At 51.6% G+C, this 20,410-nt stretch overlaps 1 protein-coding gene across 13 annotated transcripts in view; it reads left to right on the forward strand.

Annotated features, from left to right (window-relative positions):
* The first annotated feature begins 210 nt into the window (after positions 1-210).
* The window catches only part of Bin1 (bridging integrator 1), a 60,525-nt gene continuing 40,325 nt past the window's right edge, over positions 211-20,410 (forward strand). For 3 of the 13 annotated variants that reach the window (XM_048345709.1, XM_048345706.1, XM_048345708.1), the window contains exon 1: positions 215-436. In XM_048345709.1, the coding sequence (XP_048201666.1) occupies positions 353-436 (84 nt within the window). In that variant the 5' untranslated portion in view covers positions 215-352. Of the gene's footprint in view, positions 437-20,410 lie in introns of all 13 variants that reach the window. The other 10 variants (XM_048345718.1, XM_048345710.1, XM_048345711.1 and 7 more) reach the window with 7 other exon arrangements.

Consider the following 20,410-nt stretch of genomic DNA (forward strand, 5'->3'; position numbering starts at 1 on the left):
CAGTCCTCTCCCCCAGGGCACCGTGGACGCCCGTCCCGGGACTGGCCCTTTAAAAGGCAGGGTCTTGAACCGAGGGGGCGTGTCGGAGGCGCTGACTGCAGCCCGGGTCCCGCCCTCCTCCCGGGTCCCGCCCTCCTCCCGGCCGCCTCCCCGGGTCCCCGCGTCGCTCGCTCGCTCGCTCGCTCGCTCTCCGGCGCACGCTCCGCCTCCGCCAGTCGGCCGGGCTGTCTGGTGCGCGGCGCGGAGCGGGAGCCCAGGCCGGACGCGCGGCGGGGCTGGGGGCTGGGAGCGCGGCGCGCACGGCCTCCCCGTGCCAGGTCCGCGTCCGCCACCGGGCGAGACGGTCGCCGCGATGGCCGAGATGGGCAGCAAGGGGGTGACGGCGGGGAAGATCGCCAGCAACGTGCAGAAGAAGCTCACCCGCGCGCAGGAAAAGGTGAGCCAGCCGCAACCCCAGTCACCTGTCTCTCACATCCAGGGGCGGGCCCTGTCACCTCCGTACGGCAGCTGCCAAGGGGTCTCCGGGCCGCGTCCTCCCGCGCCGTAGACGCCCTCTCGGGTTCGCGCCCTCCGTCTCCCCCCCTGGGCCCCGCGGGGCGGGCGCCGCGGTCCCCTCCCCCAACCCGGCTGCTTTGTACGGTCGTCGCTCCATTGCGGACAAGTGGCGGCCCACGCTCCCGGCTCCTCCAGGGCCAGCGGTCCGGGCCAGGCCCACTCGGTTGGCCCGAGTCTGGGAGGAGAGGTGGCAACCTCGGCTTTCCTGGCCCTCACTGGCAGTCCGGGCGGGGGCCCGCGCCGGGGTGGACGGGAACCTCTCATTCTGGGGCCATCTGCGCCCGGGACTCCCGAGGCGACTTCACCGCCCACCCGTGCGGGCGCCCACGGCCCTGTCCTTCCCACTGCCTCTTCACCTTCGCTGCCCACAGGCTGAAGGAGGGATCGGGTTTCCTTTTCCGAGCGGTTCCTGCGGCCTGGAAGCTCCAGTTGGGGCTCCGCGTTTCCGGCGGCGGGGAGGGGGTGGCGGCGCGGACTTGGGGAGCCCCAGGCTGGCCATGTGGGAAGCTGGCCCACTGGAGGGGCGTGGAGGGCGCCGCGAGAAACCCGAGCTCTCCCAGCCCAGAGTGACTCTCGGCTGGCGAGGGGGTGGGGAATGGAGCTTCCTGGGACACCCTGACTATGCAGGAAATACAGGGATTGGGGGTGTGTGGGGGGGGGTCCTCGGGTTGGCTTTTTATCCCAAGAACCCACAACACCTCTGGTTTATTGAATTGGATCACGCCAGCTGCTGACGCCACTTCCCCTGCCAATTCAGACTCTGAAATCTGAGATTGCAGAATCTTTTAGGGTAGATCCCAGTACCCCTTGGAGGGGCTGGGTGGGGGCTTGGGGGTGGGGGTGGGGATAGGCCCGTCCTCCTCCCCTCCCTGCTGGTTTTGTGGTTGTTTATAAACAATGACTTTTGCAGCTGAGACCTGCCGACTCTCTAAGGATGCGGCCACGTGATGGGTGTGGGGGGGTTCCCCAGAGCCTCCCTCCCAGTCCTCTGCCTTGTGGTTTCTGGCTAAGGAGGTGGGTTAGAATGGTGGAAGTACTTTTCTTCTAGCTCCAGATCTGGTCAGATTTCCCCCCACCCCCACCCCAGAAGGAGGGATTAGAGCCTCACTAATAACTGGCCGGGGCTAGGAAGGATTCATGCATCTAGCTTGTAGGGATAGCAGCAGATGCGGACCCTTGCTCCTTATCTCCCTATAACTGGGTAATCTTTCTAGGTGCCTGGAGCCAACAGCCCTGGCCTAAGCCTGTTTCCTCCTCCTAAGGAGCAGAAGGAGATGAATGAGAACTCACAGCTAGCTGATACCAGTTCCCTGCCCCCAGTCCACCGATGCCCTCCTCCCTGCTCCTGGTGTGTCTCTCTGCCTCGTTGCTGTGTCCTTTCCTTGTAAGTGGTCAAGTATCACTGGCCTGCTGAGCTATCATCTCTTTCTTCAATGCCCCTTTGTGGCCTTGGACAATTGGCTGACAGCTGGTAGTGTATGGATGACTTTGGCTGACAGCTAGCCTTCTCCAACTTCATGAACCGCAGTTGCTTAGTGTCACAGCTGCTCTCTCATGGATAGTAGTTAGGGACCCTCCCACCATGGGAAGCCAAGGCAGCATGACAGGCCTCTGGCTTTGAAAATTGCCTTCTTACCATCTCTTCCCTTCTTGGCCAGCTTCTTCTGTTCCCAGGAAGCCGGTGTTTCCCCATCCCTTCCTCTTCTGCTCTGCCTTCTTAGAATCTGCATTTGCAGTAGCCTGGGTATAATAACCAGGCTGCTTTCTCAGCATCTTCTGGGGGTGCTCAATACTGGTTGAACTCCCGTTGCTAATGGGACCTCAGTCCCACATCTTAAAAGCGGTCCTGACATTTTACCCATCCTGCCTTGGTCGAATCTGTGAGTTTCTGTTTCCCAATTGTTATAGGAGGCATTTTTTTTTTTTAACCAAGGAGAGAAGGAGCTTTCATAGAAGGCCTAGAGAGCATTTAGAGGAAGGCCCAGAAAACATTCATGAGGAAGAAGTGTTTTCATCCTTTATCATTTTTCTCCCCCTATCTAACTAGATTTACACTCAACCTCTATGAGATTCAGAGAGTGAAGCATGGTCAAGGGCACCTTGGGGTGCCACAGACCCAGCTCTTGCATCCCTCCATGGATCCTAAGTTGTTACTTGTTGATCCATCTGCTTCAACCATTGGTCTGAGCAGGTGCATGTGTGTATACTTAGGGCTTGCACCTGTCCCCAGCAGGGGCTTAATGAACAAAGGAGGGCATTTGGGGCCTGGGCTTTGGAGGTCTGGCACAGGCCTGTGGGTGGATGTATTTGGGTCCCGTGGTAGTCCACTCTCCCTTGTTCATCAGCTCCTGTCTGGACACTTTCTGAGTGCCTCATCCTAGGCCTGGCCCTCCCTTGTATGCTGTCTCAGGCAGCAAGCATGTTGCTCTGGCCTATATAGTGCTGCTTCTTGTAATGTCTCCTACTTCTGCTGTGGCTTCTCAGCTGCCTCCAGAGCACATGCCTGGAGCTTGGGCCTGTGGGTGCTATGAGATCATCTTCTCAATGCGTTTGGCTCATCAGACCCTCTATAAATGACTGTGTCCATTTTTGGGCCTTAGAAGGGTGTCTGGGCAAAGCCAATTTAGGGTGGAGCCTGGGTCAGATGACAGAGAGGATTAGAGGTTGATGAACTGGGCCCCTTGGGGGATGGAGTGGCTATGGGGAAGGACAGCTGTGATGGGGAGGGATTGGAATCTGGCCTGTGGCTTCTGAAGTTCCACAGCCCAAGAATCCTTGGGGGAGTGTGTAAGAGAGTCTGGGCCTTGTTCTGGTGGGCAGGGGCTGAGTATGAGAAGGCTCTAGCAGAGGTGTAAGTGTGCACTTTGTCTCCCCCTGACAGCTGTCTCTGAGCATGCTGAGTGCTTCAGGCTGGACAGTGGGAAGCACCAGCTGGGAGAAGAGGACCCAGGGCTGTCACTGCATAGCACAGTACTGACATGCTGAGCAGTCACTCAGTTAAATAATGGGCAATGCGTTTATTTATAGGATACTGACACGTGGCCATGAAGTTCACCATGTTCCTCTGCATAGCCTAGAGTCTAGGTCTCCTCACGAAGCAGCAGTTTGAGCCTCCTAAGTTTGAGCAGGGCCTGTCTACAAAAATCTATCCTTGTAGCCATTTTAAGAGTACCTAGGCTACACTGAAGAACAGTGCACAATGCTTGAACAGAGGGGGCAGCTTGGGTGCCAGCCTTACCACGTGCCTTTCTGATGGAGCTAGGAGCCCACCTGGATTACTGATTTTGTATGTGCCTCTCACTGTTCCCAGGCTGTTCCATCCTCCTCTCTCGACCTTGGTGGCCACCTCTGACCTTAAAGGTCTTAGAACTTTTCCTTGCTGCTCCCTCTCTGCCATTGAGTCATCTCTACCATTCTATGTATCTCTCAGCTCTAGGCCTTTCTCTGTGAGCTTTGCCAGGCTTTGCTATGCCTTCTAGCCTGATCTTTGGTTAGCTTTTTTACTCAAGGCTGGTTTTTACCACTTGCATCAATCAAACCCCCACTTCTGACTGTTTTGTTGGTTAATTGGTGATAAGATTCTCTTGGATTAATCTGCTGGGCTGGCTTGGAACTACAATTCTCAGATCTCAGCTTCCTGAGTAGTTTGGCTTATAGGTATGAGCCATCACTAGTACCTCACTTCTGAAAGTTTTTTTTGTTTTAATGTAAAATGATTCCTCTACCTTTTTGGAGGGAGAGATCCTGAGACATCTTCCTGTCTCTGTTTGTGTTCAGTGTCCATGAATGCTCTGTTGATATTTGACCTAGGGAGGTAGGCCTGGGTAGCTTAGAGGTGGGTCTGGGTAGCTCCCCGGGTAGCTTAGAGGTCTGCTGGCTTGTGCAGGTGCAAGCCAGGCAAGGGCTGCTTTGTCCATGGAGTCAGACTACAGGGAGCCTACAAGGGTTTAGGGAGGGAGAAGGTTTCTAGGAGGCCAGATATGGGCCAGGTGTTTATAGGGAGATATAACAGTGAGGGTGCCAAGTCTTAGAAAAAGAAGGGTGGTGGGGCTGGAGACAGGCCAGATTTGACAGTCTTGAATAAATCAGCACCTTAGCAATCTGAGAAGCCAAGGCTTGGCCTCTTCACAGATTACCCATTCAGGTGTCCTCTCACTTTCATTCTGAAGCACCTCACTTTTGCCTTGCCACTGGGTCATCCTGGCCTTCTGGTTTCTTACAAGTTGGGTGGTTGGGACAGAGGGAGGAGACTGCTTCCCACCCCTACTCCTGCTGTGACAGAAGGCAGGGACTCACATAGCTCTTCTGCCATGAGGTTCTAGAATCCTAGCATTTCACCTACTTCCTTGGGTCTTGTGTTCTGCACGTAACCATGAATGACAGGGACTAGCAAGGACTCTGGGTCCCCTGACTGGCGGAGGGAACTGAACTGAGATAGTGATGGCGTCTCTTCATGTATGTGTTGGGCAAAGAAGTGTTTGACAGGTGCCTGGAGCATAACAAATGCTCACCAAATGCCAGCTGTGTGGGCAGACCAGCACCATAGAGCATCACCCTCACATGTCTGCCTCTTTAGCTCCTTTCCCTGGGAGTGTCCATTACAGGCCTCTGTAGACAGCTAATCCCCGCTGAGCCCTTAGCTGATCAGGGCTTAGGATGTTGTCATAGCTCCTGGTCGAGCATGTGTATCTAAATGTATGAGTGTGTGTGTGTCCTCTGTGTGTGGGAATATACACATGTATACTATATACTATATGTATGTGTATGTATGTATGTATGTATGTATGTATGTATGTATGTATCTATCGTGGTGATCTGAAGAGGTGAAAGACTAGGACTTGAATCAAACTTCCTTGGGATGAATCTTGACTCTATGCACATAGGTTTCCTTCCTTTCTAGTTTTCACCTTTCACCCCCTATAAAGTGGTGGTGGGGTTTGTTATGTATTTATTTATCCACACAAGTGTTGGGGTGGGGATACAGGGGTGAATAGAGCCATACTGTGGTCCTGGAATCTGGCTGGAGGGCTGGTCAGTCCCCAAGTTACTATGGTGGCAGGTCACTAGAGGAGTGGGGAAGCAGGGGTGTGTGCTGTGTGTGAGACCTGTGTGGAGCTGAGAATTCAGATGTGATCTCAGGCATGGGTTGGTAGTCTTCGAAGGTCTTGGTCTCCAGGTGAGAAGACTCTGCAGTGGAAGGGAAGGCTTTCTATTAGATGTTAGTATGTTGTGGTTTTCTGCACTTGCTTCTTGGCCAAGTCTCTTTTGGTATTGAAAATGTAAGAACAACAGTTACTAACCCTAACACCATCATGACAGCATAGGCCTGGGCAGATGTGTAGTATCTTAGTGCAGGGCCAGGCCGGCAGGAGGCTCCTTCCCAGGATGGAGCATGGAGGAGGTGACACTGCTAAGGAACTGGGAGGAAGGTGCCCAAGATGGGCTAGATTGGAGATGGCCACCTGCAAGATTTCACATGGAGCAGTGACTCCTGGACATGCAATGGCACAGTGTGGAGAATTGGCAATGAATAATATTCCCATACATTCTTAAAACATAAAAAGAATATATAATTTATTTTTGTCAGTTACGGGGCTTGAACTTGAGGCTTTTTGCTTAGGACTAGTGCTCTGGCACTTTGAGCCAGGGCTTCACTTCCTGTTTTCTGGTGGTTAACTGGAGATAAGAGTTGCACAGACTTTCCTGCTTTGAATCTTGGTCATTGGAGCTTATCTTCCTGAGTAGCTAGGATTATAGGCATGGGCCACCAGTGCCTGGCTTCTATTTTTTAAAATTATCTTTAAGTAGTTGTACAAAGGGGTTTCAATTCAGAAAGTCAGTTTCTAAGTACACTACATCTTGATAAATGTCACCCTTTCCATCATTCCCTCTCACCTTTCCCAACTCCATCAATATCTTCAAGTTATACCTTCCCATATATTATTTACTTTGGGCAAATCATGTGGCTTCTCTGAGCCTCAGTTTCCTCCTCTGAAATGGGTCCTAACACCTGCCAACTAGGACCACAGTGAAGATGAAAGAAAAGATGCAAGGAGGCTGCCAGCCTAGGCAGGGCCCTGGAGCCACCAGAGGATCCAGCCTGGGCTGTGCTCTATCATGGAAAGGCCACGCCTCATGGGAATGCCTGGCATCTGCCTTCTGCCCCTCCCCAGGAGGCTACCACTTCTAAGTCCACAAGGTTGTGTACATGCCAAGGATTGGCAGGGGTCAGGACTGGGGAACCAAGAAGAGAAAGGTAGGCTCCTCCTGTCCCCAGGGAAGCTTTGTCAAATATTAACTGAATAATAATAATAATAATAGCCTTGGGTTACTGCATGCTTATCTGTTGTGTGTTAACACTTCTGGAAAGAGGTGAGCCCCTTTCTGCCCAGGAACCAGTGGAGTGACTCTTCCACACACTGTTAGGGTTACCACCTCTCTTGTGATTTGGCCTCAGGGAAAGTCCAAGGATCTCTCAAGACTCTTCCTCTCCAACAAGACTTGGGGATTTCCCCCACCCTCCCCCAAAAAAGCTATACCCATTTTACTTTAAAGAAGGTTTAAAAAAATAATAACAATTATTATTATTTTTATTATGTAGTACAAAGGGGTTACAGTTCCATAAATCAGGTCATACTTTTTATAAAGCAGGTGAGATTGATTGGAACACATTATAAATATGGAAATGCAACAATGAGAATCCTCCTTGTTTAACCATCATAAGTTAATAAAAACTTTTTTTTAAAAAAAGAAAATACATTTTCTTTTTCCATTTTGTACATGCTGGTACTAGGGCTAGAAATCAGAGCTTCAAACTGTCACTTGGCTTTCTTGCTTGTGGTTGATGTTCTACCACTTGAGCCATGCCATGCCTTCAGTCTAGCACTTTGTGCTAGCTAATTGGAGATGGAGTCTTGATAACTTTTCTGTTGGGATGGCTTTGAACTGTGATCCTCAGAGATCAAATATTCTTTATTCTGAAATTATATCCTGTCTACTTTCGCTTTAGTGTTTTGCTACAATATTTATTTTATGAAATTATGGTAATGCTAGATGTTTAAAAATATTCTTAGGGAGGAAATAGCCTTGCTGCCAATCACACACATAGGGAAGACTTCCTGGTATGGGTTCCCTGCTCTTATTTCTTCCCAGCCCACCCTGTGGCCTGAGGGCAGAGCCCTGCCTTCTGCAATCTGGGACACCCACATCTCCAGCTTGGCACACAATAGGTGCTCTGGGTGCATAGTCATCTATTGATATCTTGAAGATATGAAAATCCTCCAGTGTTCAAGGGCCTTATATAAATTGTGTGCTTAGAGTCATCTCTTTTTTTTTTTTTTTTTGGCCAGTCCTGGGCCTTGGACTCAGGGCCTGAGCACTGTCCCTGGCTTCTTCCCGCTCAAGGCTAGCACTCTGCCACTTGAGCCACAGCGCCGCTTCTGGCCGTTTTCTGTATATGTGGTGCTGGGGAACCGAACCTAGGGCCTCATGTATCCGAGGCAGGCACTCTTGCCACTAGGCTATATCCCCAGCCCTAGAGTCATCTCTTGATGACTTATAATACCTTATATACTATGACCACAATGAATGCAGTTGTTATACTATATTGTTTAGGGCATAATGATGAGTAAAACAGTCAGTCCACCTATTCAGACACAATTTTTCCTGTTGAATATTTTCCCTGTGCATTGTGTTGAATCTATAGATGTGGATACAACAGGCTGACTATACTTGCAGGCACCCTGTATGGCTTCTTCAGGCAGAGAGACACAGTGCTAGTGACTGGCAGAGGCCTCGGAAACTCTAAATTTCAGGATAGGAGGGAGGGGGATTCTGCAGTGGCAGGATTTGGGTTGGGGTTAGCCTAGAGAGAGTGTGATTCTACCCTGAGGTGATCCAGTCTCCTCCCACCCACCAGCTGTCTCCCCAGTAAGATAGTGTGATAAATACACAGCCCAGGGCTGTGGTAGGGCTTAAACCTCCTGCTAGTAGCTGTGCATTTGGTGCTGGAGAATAGGATTCATGTGGTTGGCCAAGGGCCTCCTGGGGAGTGCTGCCTGGATTTAGGCCAGCTGACTAAAAGGGCTTGGCTTAGGTCCTCTGCAGAGGGTTGTCCCTAATTGACAGTTATTGGGGTTCACTAAGGCTTGGGGACTCAGTGTGATTTGCTGGACCTGAGAAGATGTCACTTTTAGAGCCAGTGAGTGTCTGCCCACATACATTGCCCTCAGATTCCTTGTAGAGTTTCTTTTCTCTTCTTCCTGGGTCTGCACCTTCACCCAAGTCCCTGACCCAGATCCTGTGTGTCAGAGCAGATGGGGTGGGATTGGAGTCATGGCACAAGCTGAGGGATAGTGGGCCTTAGAGCCAGCAGGGACTGGGCTTGGTGGTGATGAAGAGTGTCCTGGGTGTCCCTGGGAGTGGGTGGTTGTGCCTCTGCATCTCTTGGAAGAATAGTGAGCTGCTGACATCCCCCTCTGCAGCCTGAGGGCTATGTGTGGCTGAGCTGGCGGCCATCATGGGGAGTGAGTGGGTGGCGCAGGCCGCAGCTGCCTCAGTAGGCTGGGGAGGAATTCTGCTTGCCAGACCTTCCAGAATACTGCAGGCTCCTCTCCTCAGAGCATTCCCCACCCCCCTATATCTTGTCAGGGCACTGTCCCTTGTTCTGTTGGCTGACTTAGACACCCTGGAGGATTGCATTTCACTTGGGCATGGGCTGTGGTGGTTTTATAATCTTATTAGTCTTTTCATGTAGGGCACCTGTGTGGACAGGATGCTGAGATGTTGATGCTGGTCCTGAGCAGAGACGTGTTTTCCCCTCTTGTCTCTGCCCCCTCCCTTTCACATAGTGCCTATCCCAGGTCTGGGGGCCCAAGAGGCTGTGTACCAGCTCAGGCCTCATACTCCCTCATCAGGGTGGCAGTCATGTTTTTGGTAGTTGTGGGGCCCCTATTCCCAAGGTCTGTTTTGGGGCTTACAAAGTGTGTGTTAGAGTGGGGGGTAGGGTGAGGGGTTGAATCTGATTGGAATATCAGCAGAGACCAGGCTATGGGTATAGCCTGTGTCCTTAGGCCATGTTAGGTGGGTCAGGCTCTTTCTTCCCTGAAGCAATCTCCTTTGGTCTCCCAGTTTGGGTCCAACTGTCTAGGTTCTGAATATTCAGACTGGGAAAGAGAGTCAAGCTCTGATCCCCAGAGGCGGTGGCCTGGGCTAAAGTATAACCTACCCATTTCCCAGAGGACACAGGGCCTGGGACAGGGTGAGGCAACTTTTCTAGAGTCCACCTGTCAGCCTTGGGGTAACAGGGCTGAGTGATACTTGTTGGAAGGACTGGTGAACACAGCATTTTATAACTGTTCTGCCTGCCTGTTTCCCTGCTTCATGGTCCAGAGTAATATGAAGAGAAGGTGACACTGATGGGCTGGACAGCAGGTGTGTCAGCTAGGAGGGCTATCTGTGGGTCTGTTCTTCCTAGAACCACCTCCTATGGTGTTGCCATGGGCCTAGGTGGGCATGGGGCATACATCCCTTTCTCCTGGGTCAGAGTTCAAGAGGGTGTATAGGGATCAAGTGGTCCTGCAGATGTGGACACCTCTAGCTGAGGCTTAGACCACTGATGAGGCTGTTGGGGTTCCCACTGTGGCCTGTGGCCAGGAACTTTGCTGGGCCTTTGGGATGGAAGGGGGATGGGATGGCAGGAGAGCCTTTGCTAGCCCAGCCCCTTTTTCCAACAGCTGTCGTTGCTTTTTTTGGACCTTTTGCTCAGCTCTCCCTCACCCTGTGGCTTTGGTCAAAATGCCTGAGCCCTGGCTGGGTCTGGACCCACCACTGAGCCCTGGAGTACAATCTTGTACCCAGGATGCCTAAGGCTACCTCTAGAGGCTCCATACATCCCATTTCTTTACATCCTGCTCAATATGGCTCCTGTTTTGCTGTCGCTCTCTTTTTCCATGTCACCACTATGGACCACTATCAAAGCATGGTCCACTATCTTAGGGACTAGATACCAGGGCTGAGGTTGATGGGGTGCTGTCCTGGGCCCAGGACCACTGGCAAGTGGGCTAGGGCCATGGAGACTGAGTGGGAGGAAGGGGAAGAAAGCTGAGAAACATCTTTAAGGGAGCTAGTGGCTTTAACTTCCAGAGAAACTGGAAGTTGTCCTGTGGCCTGGGCAATTCTCTTACCTTCTCTGAGTTTCTTGAGTGAAAGTGGCAGGGTGAGAGTTCCTGCCCCAGGGGTGTGTGTGAAGGTGAACTCATCCTGAGCCTGCTGCCTGTTGGAGGCTAGGAGAGCTTGTAAAAAGCCTTGACAGCCCACAGGCACATACCTTGTAGCTTTGTGTGTTTAGTTTGTGTGTATGACAGGTTTCTGGAAACTAAACCACAATGACCTTTCTAAGGTATGTGTGTATCTCTGCGTGTGTTTGTTTAGACTGAAAAAGCTAAATTGGGAGGTGGTGGTATCGCCTCCCTGAGGACGGAAGTTAGCTCCTCTGAGCTGGACCTGATTGAATGGAGGGGAGAGTGTCTTTCCTGGTGGGGATACAGATACTAGGGGCAAATTGAGGGGCAGGGATTCATTCATTCATTCAGCGAATGAGAACACAAAGACTTGAGGAAGCTCTGGGATTTCTTCTCTTTTGAGCTTCCTTTTACATTGCAGGCTGGCCTGACTGCTGTCTACTTCCCAGATGCCAGGGAGTGAGGAGGGGGAAGGGGATGTAACTATTTGAGCTATTACCTGCATTGGCTTCAGTGTTTGAAGATGAAAGCTGGGCGTGGGTTGCCTTTGTCACTGAGCAGCTAGTATGGATTTTGGGAATGTAGGTGGCAATGTTGGCTGACTGTAGGCTAGAACTGCAGTGGAGAAGGTGACACCATTGGGCTGGGGCCTAGGATCATGTTAGGGATTTTCCACTCCAGAATCCCCAAGCAACTCCAGGAGAGAGGTCAGGTGTCTCAGAAATCAAGGGGCTCCAGAGAGTTAGGAGTAGATAGGAACAAACCTGGTCTGATGGTGATCCCAGAATCCTCAGTGTGGTGGGGAGAGCTGGGGCCAGATTGTACACCCACCACCTCCCATGAAGAAAGGACTGGGAGATATTAGCAGCCTGGGAGGCAATTTAAGGACAAATTTATACCAAAGATTATGAGCTGAATCTTGTTCTAAACTGAGAAACTATCCACAATTAATTGGATCGTTTGCTGACCCTGGGACAGGACCCAAATATTGTTCTTCTTCTGAAATTGAGAAGCTAAGCTAAGCCAAGAGTACATTTCTTGGTGTCCCCCCTTCCCTTCAAGGACAATGAAGCAGTGTGTCTGGGAAGCAGGCCTGGATTATCTGGAATGTCACCTCCTGTCCTGTCCATGTTGACCAGCGTCTCTGTCCTCTTGGCTGAGTGAACTGGGGCATCTAGAGGGGGCTGCAGCTTAGGGGTTCCTAGCCCTTCCTGAGAACTTTCTTGGTGAGCTAATTGGGGCTGATTCCAGGTTTACCTGGGGCAGAAGCATCCCTTTGAAGACATGTGGGCTGTAGGGCCTGGAGGGAAAGCTGAGTCAGTGCGGCAGGCAAGCTGTGCTTGCAGAGAGACACAGCCTCTACCCTTAAGGATCACCCTGCCCACTGCTGCTCCCAGAGCCCACTCCTAAACCTGCAGTGGCTCCACCTCCTGGCTTCCTAGCTCTGAGTACTACCTTGAAGCTTCTTGAGCCATTACTTCTGCAGTGGTCCCATGCTCTTGCTCCTGTTCTGCCTCTTCCATTCCCTGGGCCAGTTGCTAAACCCTCCTGGCTGCTTCGGGGCCTCTGTAAATGAAGTCATAGTCCACTCAGTCTTCAAAGAGGAGACAAGGCCTGCTATGTGTCTCTGTTTCTGGTATGGCTGCAAGGAGTGTGAGACTGGAGGGGCAAGGGACAGGGAAATGTGACAGAGTGAGACAAAGTGGACTGAGTGGGTTTTGAGTCTTGGAGCCCCTGGCTCAAATCCCAGCCCTGTATCTCCCGAGCCTTTACACCTTGTACAAGTTGCTTGTCCCCTGTGCGCCCTTGATTTCCTGTTTGGGAAATAGGGGTAATATCTGCGGGAGGGTGGCCGTGAGGATTCAGTGGGAGAACCAGTCTTTTCTCATAGTTGATAAAAACTGAAGGTTGAGGACTCAGCCCTGTTCTGGGGCAAGAAGTTGTGCCTTAGGCTGCTGTTGGGACATTAGAGCCGCACTATGCCCATCCTGTGTGACTTTTTGGTCATCATGCCCAGCTGGTGATCCAGATGGCAGAGCCTGAAACCTCAGTGTGAGGGAAAGAAGGAGAGAGGATGGTCCTAGACATCCTGTGGGACTCTTGGCCTTCCAACCATGACCCCTTTCCCAGTGGGATGGTTAGGGGGTAGCCTCTAGGACATGTGGGGTACAGATGCCCCCCTCCAGACTCACCCTATTTTCCTGGCCTCCTTTTGCTCATTCCTGTGATTGGCATACTAGCTGCCTGCTTGAGACCTCTTAACTGGGGTGCTGTTTGTGGTAAGAGGCCTTATGGGGAAGTTCAAGAAAGCTGAGCCAAGGCAGCAATCTCAGAGGACAGTCTTGGCTCTGCGTGGAGGTCCTGTTAGGGGGTCCTTGCCACCCCTCCATGAACTCAGCACTTTAGCCCATCTTCTGGAGTCTTTTGGAGAGGCCTGGGCTGTTGAGCAGAGGGTGGAGGATGACAAGAGGACCTTCCCTTCTCTGGAGGGCTGTGAAATGCCTATACTTTAGGTTAATGATTGTCTTTGGCTGCGCCTTCTCTTGGCCTGCCTCTCCTTCCCACTCCTCCAGCTGTGTGGCCTCCTCAAGGGCCAAGTCTTGTGGCTCTGGGGGCTCTAGACAGAACAGTCATCAGCAGCACTGTCCCCGTGCTAGGCAGCAGCAGGCATTGGTTGATCTCTCCAGAAGTATGGCCCAGAGAGTGGGTGCTGCAAAGTCACACAGGCTATCAGAGCCTCTCCTGCCCCACCTCTCTGCATCATGTCGATCTGGGAGGGTGGTGACTTCCCCTGTCCTCTTCCTCCACTTCAGTCTTCTTGCTTCAGTAGTGCTGCCCTGCCAGTAGCACGGGGATGCTGAGAGAGCAGAATGAGGTCTAGAGAAGCCACTCGTCTCCCTTAGACATTCAGCCCAACATCCAGGACCAGGGATGGGCAGGGCCAGGGGCCAAGGTGGGCTAGGGAAGGAGGGTCGATTAGAGGGCCAAGAGAGGGATCAGGGGCAGCATTAAGAAGGTAGGGGCCAGCAAAGGCTACCAGGCAATTCTTTCAAGTTCTCCTTCATTGTGTGTGTGTGTGTGTGTGTGTGTGTGTGTGTGTGTGTGTGTGTGTGTGTGTGTAATTTGAACTCTGGGTCTCCTTTTGTTAGGTTTCTTTCCTCAAGGCTGAGGCTTTGCCACTTGAGTTACAACTCTTCTCCACTTTCTGCTTTTTGCTGGTTAATTGGTGTTATCAGTCTGATAGACTTTTCTATCCAGGCTGTCTTTGAGCCTCAGTCATCACATTGAGTAGTTGTGATTACAGACATAAGTCATGGGTGCCCAGCTTGTTCTCTCTCTGTGTGTGTGTGTGTGTGTGTGTGTGTGTGTGTATGTGTGTGTGTGTGTGTGTACTAGGGCTTGAACTTAGGATTTCATACTTTGGTTTGCTTGTTTGCTCTACCACTTGACCCATACTGCCAATGTGGCATTTTGTTGGTTAATAGGAGATAAAATACTTTAGACTTTTCTGCTCAGGTTGGCTTCAAACTATGATTCTCTGAATCTCAGTCTCATAATAAATTACAGATGTGAACCATCAGCACTCTGCTACTTTTTTTCCCTTTTAATTTTATTGGAGATATAGGGATTTGAACTCAGGACCTCACTCTTGCTAGGATGGCCCTTTACCACTTGAGTCATATTCCCAGCCTTCTTCTATCTTGCTTTTCTTCTCCCTACTCTTACTCTCTCTGACCCCACCCATCCTGTTCCTTCCTAGCTCTCCTTGGGCCTCCACTTCCAGACTGCTGAGATCAAAGGCAATGGGACTAGGGTAGAATCAATGTCCCTTAGGGACAGCCCAGGATGGAGCAAGAGGCCCTGTGTCTGTATTTTGGTGATAGGGCCCTGGGCCATGTGGCTTCATGGCTTCCCAATGCCTGGAACAGAGGGAGAGCCACCATACCCACCCAAGTGGTAGCTATTTGAAGCCTTGTCTGGACATTCACTCCAAAAACACAATGACAAAAAACACAAGTAATACTCAAAACAGTAGCATGGTTGTGGGCTGGGAATATGGCCTAGTGGTAGAGCGCTTGCCTTGCAACAATAGCATGGTTGTGTTGGAAGTAAACACATCTTACCTCTATCAGGTCTCCCTCAGCAGTTTCAGTGTCTCAGGGTGGAAACCCAGGCCTCTGGTGAATGAGGGGATAACCTGGTCACACATCTAGATCAAGACTTTCTGATAGGAACTGACACAAAAACGGTTAAGGGCATTCAGAATGACCAGTGAGTCCTTATGCCTGGGCTGGAGTCAGTGGAGGCTGCCTGGAAGAGGTGACAGTGCTAGGGAGTTAGGGCTTCCTGGTGAGGGTGAAGGGGTGCCTATAGATTGGTGGCTTGTTACTTTTCCACCAGGCTTACACCTTTGCCTGGCCTGGAGGCAGGTGGATGCTGATAGGACCTGCCCCTGACCTCTCTGGGCCCTGAGCTCTGATACAGCTATAGCCACTGCTCAGCCTCTTAAGCCCAGCATGGAGGAGCAGGTCCCTCCTTTCCCCCACCCCCTGCAACTTCACTCCTGTTTATGGCCAGCATCCTGGCTAGGCTGGGAATAGCACTGGGCCTATGTGGGGGCATAGGTGGGGCAGTTCAGTTCAGCTGATGTCTCAGGACAGATGGTCAGGGCTGTGGCCAAGAATATCTATGGACATGGGCATGCACAGTATGCCCCATTGTGCATGATTGAAGAGGGCTGGGTGTGGCCTGGATGGCCCTGTCACATTCTGCCAGCTCCCATCCAGCTGCCAGCTCCGGGCTGTGGCAGTGGGGCTGGACTGTGTAAGCTCAGCCAGGTGCTCTTGTAGTAGTCATTGCCTCACCTATTTTGAATGGATATCTGGCTGATCTACCCTGTGACCTTTTTAATAAAGAAGACCAGGGAAATGGTACAGGGTGCCTGCAGAGCTCTAGCCTAGCAGCTGCTGAATAGAACCTGGTGAAAGCCTTGGGCTTGGTTGGTCTCTGTCCCCTTGAAGAAGAGCCCTCATGAGTCATAGGGCAGGTGCTTGAGCAGCAACAGGTGCCAAGGCAAGTGTTCTAGGTGTGGAGGGGCTGGACAGGGTGGGGACTAGGTGGGCTGGGCTATCCAAGATTTGTGGCCTGTGTGGAAGGGACTCTAGTCTGCGTAGGGCCAAAGGGACAGAAATGGGATGGGTCACCATTCCATGTTAGGCCCTTGTGTTTACCCACCCATACTTTATCCTACCACCCCCCTGGTTGAATTGGGGCTCATTTTACGGATGAGACCCAATGGTTTAGAGAGGTGGAGTTACTACCCAGGATTGTACAGCCTAGGCCTGCTGCCTGCATCTCCTGTCTTAACCCCTCCACCCCCAAGTTCCCAGATCACTCTCCAGATAAGTCACTCTAAGCTGGCCAATACCCTGAGCTGTTTACCTGGATGGGAGGGGTTGAGGGGCAGGTGAGTGCTGGGAATGGGAACATCCCAATAGGGTTGGTGTCTGTGGGCATTGTTACTGTGTCCCCACCTCACTCCATGGCATCCTTGGACACCCACCAGGTGTCCCCATCAAAGTGATGGCAACTCTTTTCTTCTGGTTGCTTAAACCTGGAGTTCACTGCTTTCTCTTTTGTGGTCTTGTGTTGGAGTATGTCTTGTCATCTCCTGTCCTTGCCCTAGTCTGTGTTGCCTTCTGCCTGGGACACTGCAGTGACTGCTTGAGCTGCCTCGCTGCAGTGAGCTCAAGTTGTGGCTCCAAGTTCTCTAGGGCCTCTTGCTCTATGCTGGATCTCTGTGCCATGTGTGGCCTGGCTGCCAAGTCTGGTCATGTAATGGTTACAGGGTTTCGACACTGGTACCAGGCTCCTGGGGGATCTGTGGCTCTGGGTGCTTTTAAAACGTTGCTTTGGTTTCGTTGTCTGCAATGTGGTGATAGAATAGTATTTCCTTTTTGAGGTTTTAAGGGGATTCATTCATGAACCCTGCCAAGGGCTCACCCCAAAGCCTGGCAGCCAGTGTTTCAAGGCCTCTTGATCCTACACTCTTGCTGACCTGTGAACACTCCTTGCCTATTTTGATCTCCAGACCTTTATGCTGGCTGCATTGTCTCTAGCATGTTCTTCCTCTGTGTGGCCTTTGTCCCCTCTTTCTACAGGTCTCTGCCTAGGTGTCACTTCCTGAACCCCTTCCTAAAAGTGTTTCTCCGTTGCCTGCTCTACACCCTCCATGGCCTCCTACGATGTTTTTCAGCCATATGCATCCTCAACATCCTTTCCATCCCTTCCCTTCCGAGCATTGGTTCCAAGCCCTGGACCTTGCTTGTACCCTACAGCACAGTATCAAGCACACAGTGGTCCCCAGGACACCAGGACACACTTGCAGTTTCCAGCTGCCAGCCCTTGGCTGTGGGGAGTTTTCACTGAATCTGAGACATGAGTCTGGCAGTAAGGGGTGAAATTAAGCAGAAGCCCTGGGTTGGTAAGATGGGAGGGCAAGTGTGGAGGGCTAGCTGGGCATCCTTCATTCTTTATATTCATAAACTGGGCCAACTGTCTTTGAGCTGGGTAGTCCTGAAGATGAATGTCAGTCACAACAGGCCTAGTCCCTGAAGCCTGCTTTGCTTTGGTGTTCCATACCTCTTGGCTGACCTCAAACTGCAGGTGTGTGTGTGTGTGTGTGTGTGTGTGTGTGTGTGTGTGTGTGTGTGTGCACGCGAGTGCGTGCGTGTGCAGCGCAGCACCCATAAGAACAGTAGATTTGGGAGCCTAGGAACCATATGCACAGGTAAGCTCATCACTTGTAACTGCTGAGCTTGTTTCCTCCTTGTAGACCTTCCTCTGCAGGATTTCGACTTGACTTTGGAATTTTTTTCAGGGAGCTACTGTCTTGTGCCCATCCATCTCACCAGCCCCTTTGAGTTCACTCCTGAGCCCTCTTCCCCATCCTGGCCCCTGGGCTCCCTGGGTACTCCCAGCCCATTCTGTCCTCCTTTGGGGTTCTCTTGGCTCCACCCTGTCCACCTCATCTGCTCAACTGGCTGGAATTTCAGTCACTCTGGGAAGAATAAGAGGAGAGAGGAGAGGAAGGGGCTTTCTGGCTCTCAGAACCAATGGAACACTCTTTCCTGGGATACTGAGGGTCTTTCCAGCTGAGGAGACACACTTGTGGAGGAGCTGACCCTCTAATTCCCCACCCCCATCTCCCTTCCCTGCACTGCCCCTCTCCCTTCTTCAGGGTGAGTTTAGGCTGCTGCCTTCTACTTTGATTTCTGCCAGGGCAGTTACATTTAATGTTTTAAGCTGCTGTTGGGGGCTAACATAGGTGGTCAAGGGGTTCTTCAGTCATTTCAGGACATGGAAAAGGCCAGCTATCACTTTCAGTTCTTGTCAGTGTCTCACTAAGGAAAGGGCAAGTCACCAAAGAGGAAGGAGGTGGTCATCCTAGAGTGACAGCCTCCCCAGAGAGGCCAGCTGGCTTCCGCAGTCAACAGCTCTCGTGTCAGAGATGGCAAGAGGTTTCTAAGGGCCAGGATTGGCTCAAAAGGCAGGTAGTCTCATGGGTGGAGAGATGCTGGGAGCTTCCTGGGGAGAGGGCATCCAGGCTCAGGTGGCCAGCAGGAACTTGGATGTGTTGTTCTGGTTTTGAATTTCATTGCAAGAAAATCTTTGCAAATCATGCATTCTAATCCATAACCAGTCTGTGCTGGTCATGTCACAGCAATGTTTTCTTTGCTAGTTAGATCCTCAGAATGTAGCAAGATGGAATGTGAATCATATGCAGTGGATCCCACACCCACTGCCCACTGCTCCCTGGTATCTGTGTCCTCCTACTTAAGAAACATAAGTTGAGTTTGCTCTGTGGGTTTAAATAGCATTAGGGGCCTGGCTATGCCAACAGTAATTCCCTGGGTCTCAGTTTCTTTACCTATATGGTGAGGTCAACAGTCACCCCTCTGGGTGACCTAGTGGTATAAGCCCAACTGTGGGAGGTGCCTAGGGTGGTGGGTGTCCCTTAGCTAGTCCTAGGTCCTGAAACTGCCTGGGATCATGCCTGGCACTGAGCACTTTGTGGAGCTCAGGGGGTGGGACTGAGTCTTTAGCTGGGACCCACATGGCTTATATATGGTTGAGGGCTGGAGTGTAGTAGGGAGGGGTCCCCCCACAGTGTAAGCTCAGCTCGTAATTATCACCAAGCCTGTGCTTCATGCCAGCCTGGAGAAGCAGGAGCTCTGAGAATGGGGACAAGGGACCCCATGGGAGTGGAATGAGGGGGTGAGACTGAGGTCAGGGCTTATGCCCTTCTTTTGAGCAGCCATAAATATATGGGTAGGGATGAGCTGCTCCTGCACTGCCCCTTCAGTGGTGCTGTGGGTTTCTTCTTGCTGGTGCTCAGCCTCCCCTCCCCCCCCCCCCGGCCAGTCTCACTGTTAATTTTCCCTTCCTCTGGGCTCTGTCTAGCTTTCTTTCCTCATTCCAAGTTTTCCTTCCCCTGCCCCATCTTGCCCAGCTCTGTGGCCTCTTGGTGGTTCCTGTTACTTTTCTACTGTGCCCAAAGGTGCCTAGAAGCAGAATTTCCTGCTGGGAGGGAGCACCTGCTATAAATGCTGCCCAATCTTTCACTTCCTGGGACAAGAGATCTGGAACCTTCTTGTCTCCTGGGGTGATTGTTGTCTCTGGCTCTTACTGATGGGCCTGTAGCTCTTTAGGGAGGCCAGGACCTCATTGGAGCCCCTCTTTCTTTATGGCTGCCCCTTCTTCTGATCGGGGCATAGCAGCAACTTGAGGTCTGCTTGCTATTCCTAATTTGTCACCATTGGAGTTGGAGCCTTGGACCGATCATTGCCACTCTATAGGGGCAGAGCAGCTGACACTCCAGGGGCTCTGAGGAGGAACAGACAGAGCTTTCTTTGGCTGAAGGATATGGGGAAGGTGCCCCTTGAGCAGTCACTGTCTGGGCCAACAGCCACATCCCTGAGCCACTCACTAACAGCTGAGAGAGTAGTGGGCTCCTTCCTTGGTCTTGGCCCAGGTCACTTCCACATGTGTGCTCTTGACCTCTACTTCCCAAAGTGGGTCTGCTTGCAGTCTTGTATATGTCTGAAATGAGGACAAAGAGGAAGGTTCTGGCCAGGAGCTCAGATGTGACACAGCCCAGGAGAATGCTGTGGTCAAGCCAATGGGCATCTGCAATCCAGAGTCTTCCTGTCCAAATCTGGCCAGGGCAGTCTTCTGATGCTCCTGTCTCAGCCCAGCATAGCCATGGCCCTGTGTGTGTGTGTGTGTGTGTGTGTGTGTGTGTGTGTGTGTGTGTGTGTGTGTGTGCACATGCATGTATGTTCACACATGTGTATGTGTATTTCACATCTGTCTTGGACAGATCTGACCAGCCCGTAGTCATGGACATCACAAAATAACAGAATCATGGCCCCCATTTCTGTTCTGCAGTATGCCCAAATCCTTTAGTGTTTTTGCCTAGCTTTCCTTATCTCTAGGGTGGGACAATACTCTGTAGTTTAAGATACAGAACCAGAAGCAATATGCTTACCCTTCCTCTGTTAAAGGGAGTTGGGGCTCCTAGAAAAAATGGCCAATTCCAGAGTGGAGAAAGG

Source organism: Perognathus longimembris, chromosome 4, assembly GCF_023159225.1.
Source record: "Perognathus longimembris pacificus isolate PPM17 chromosome 4, ASM2315922v1, whole genome shotgun sequence".
Taxonomy (NCBI): Eukaryota; Metazoa; Chordata; class Mammalia; order Rodentia; family Heteromyidae; genus Perognathus; species Perognathus longimembris.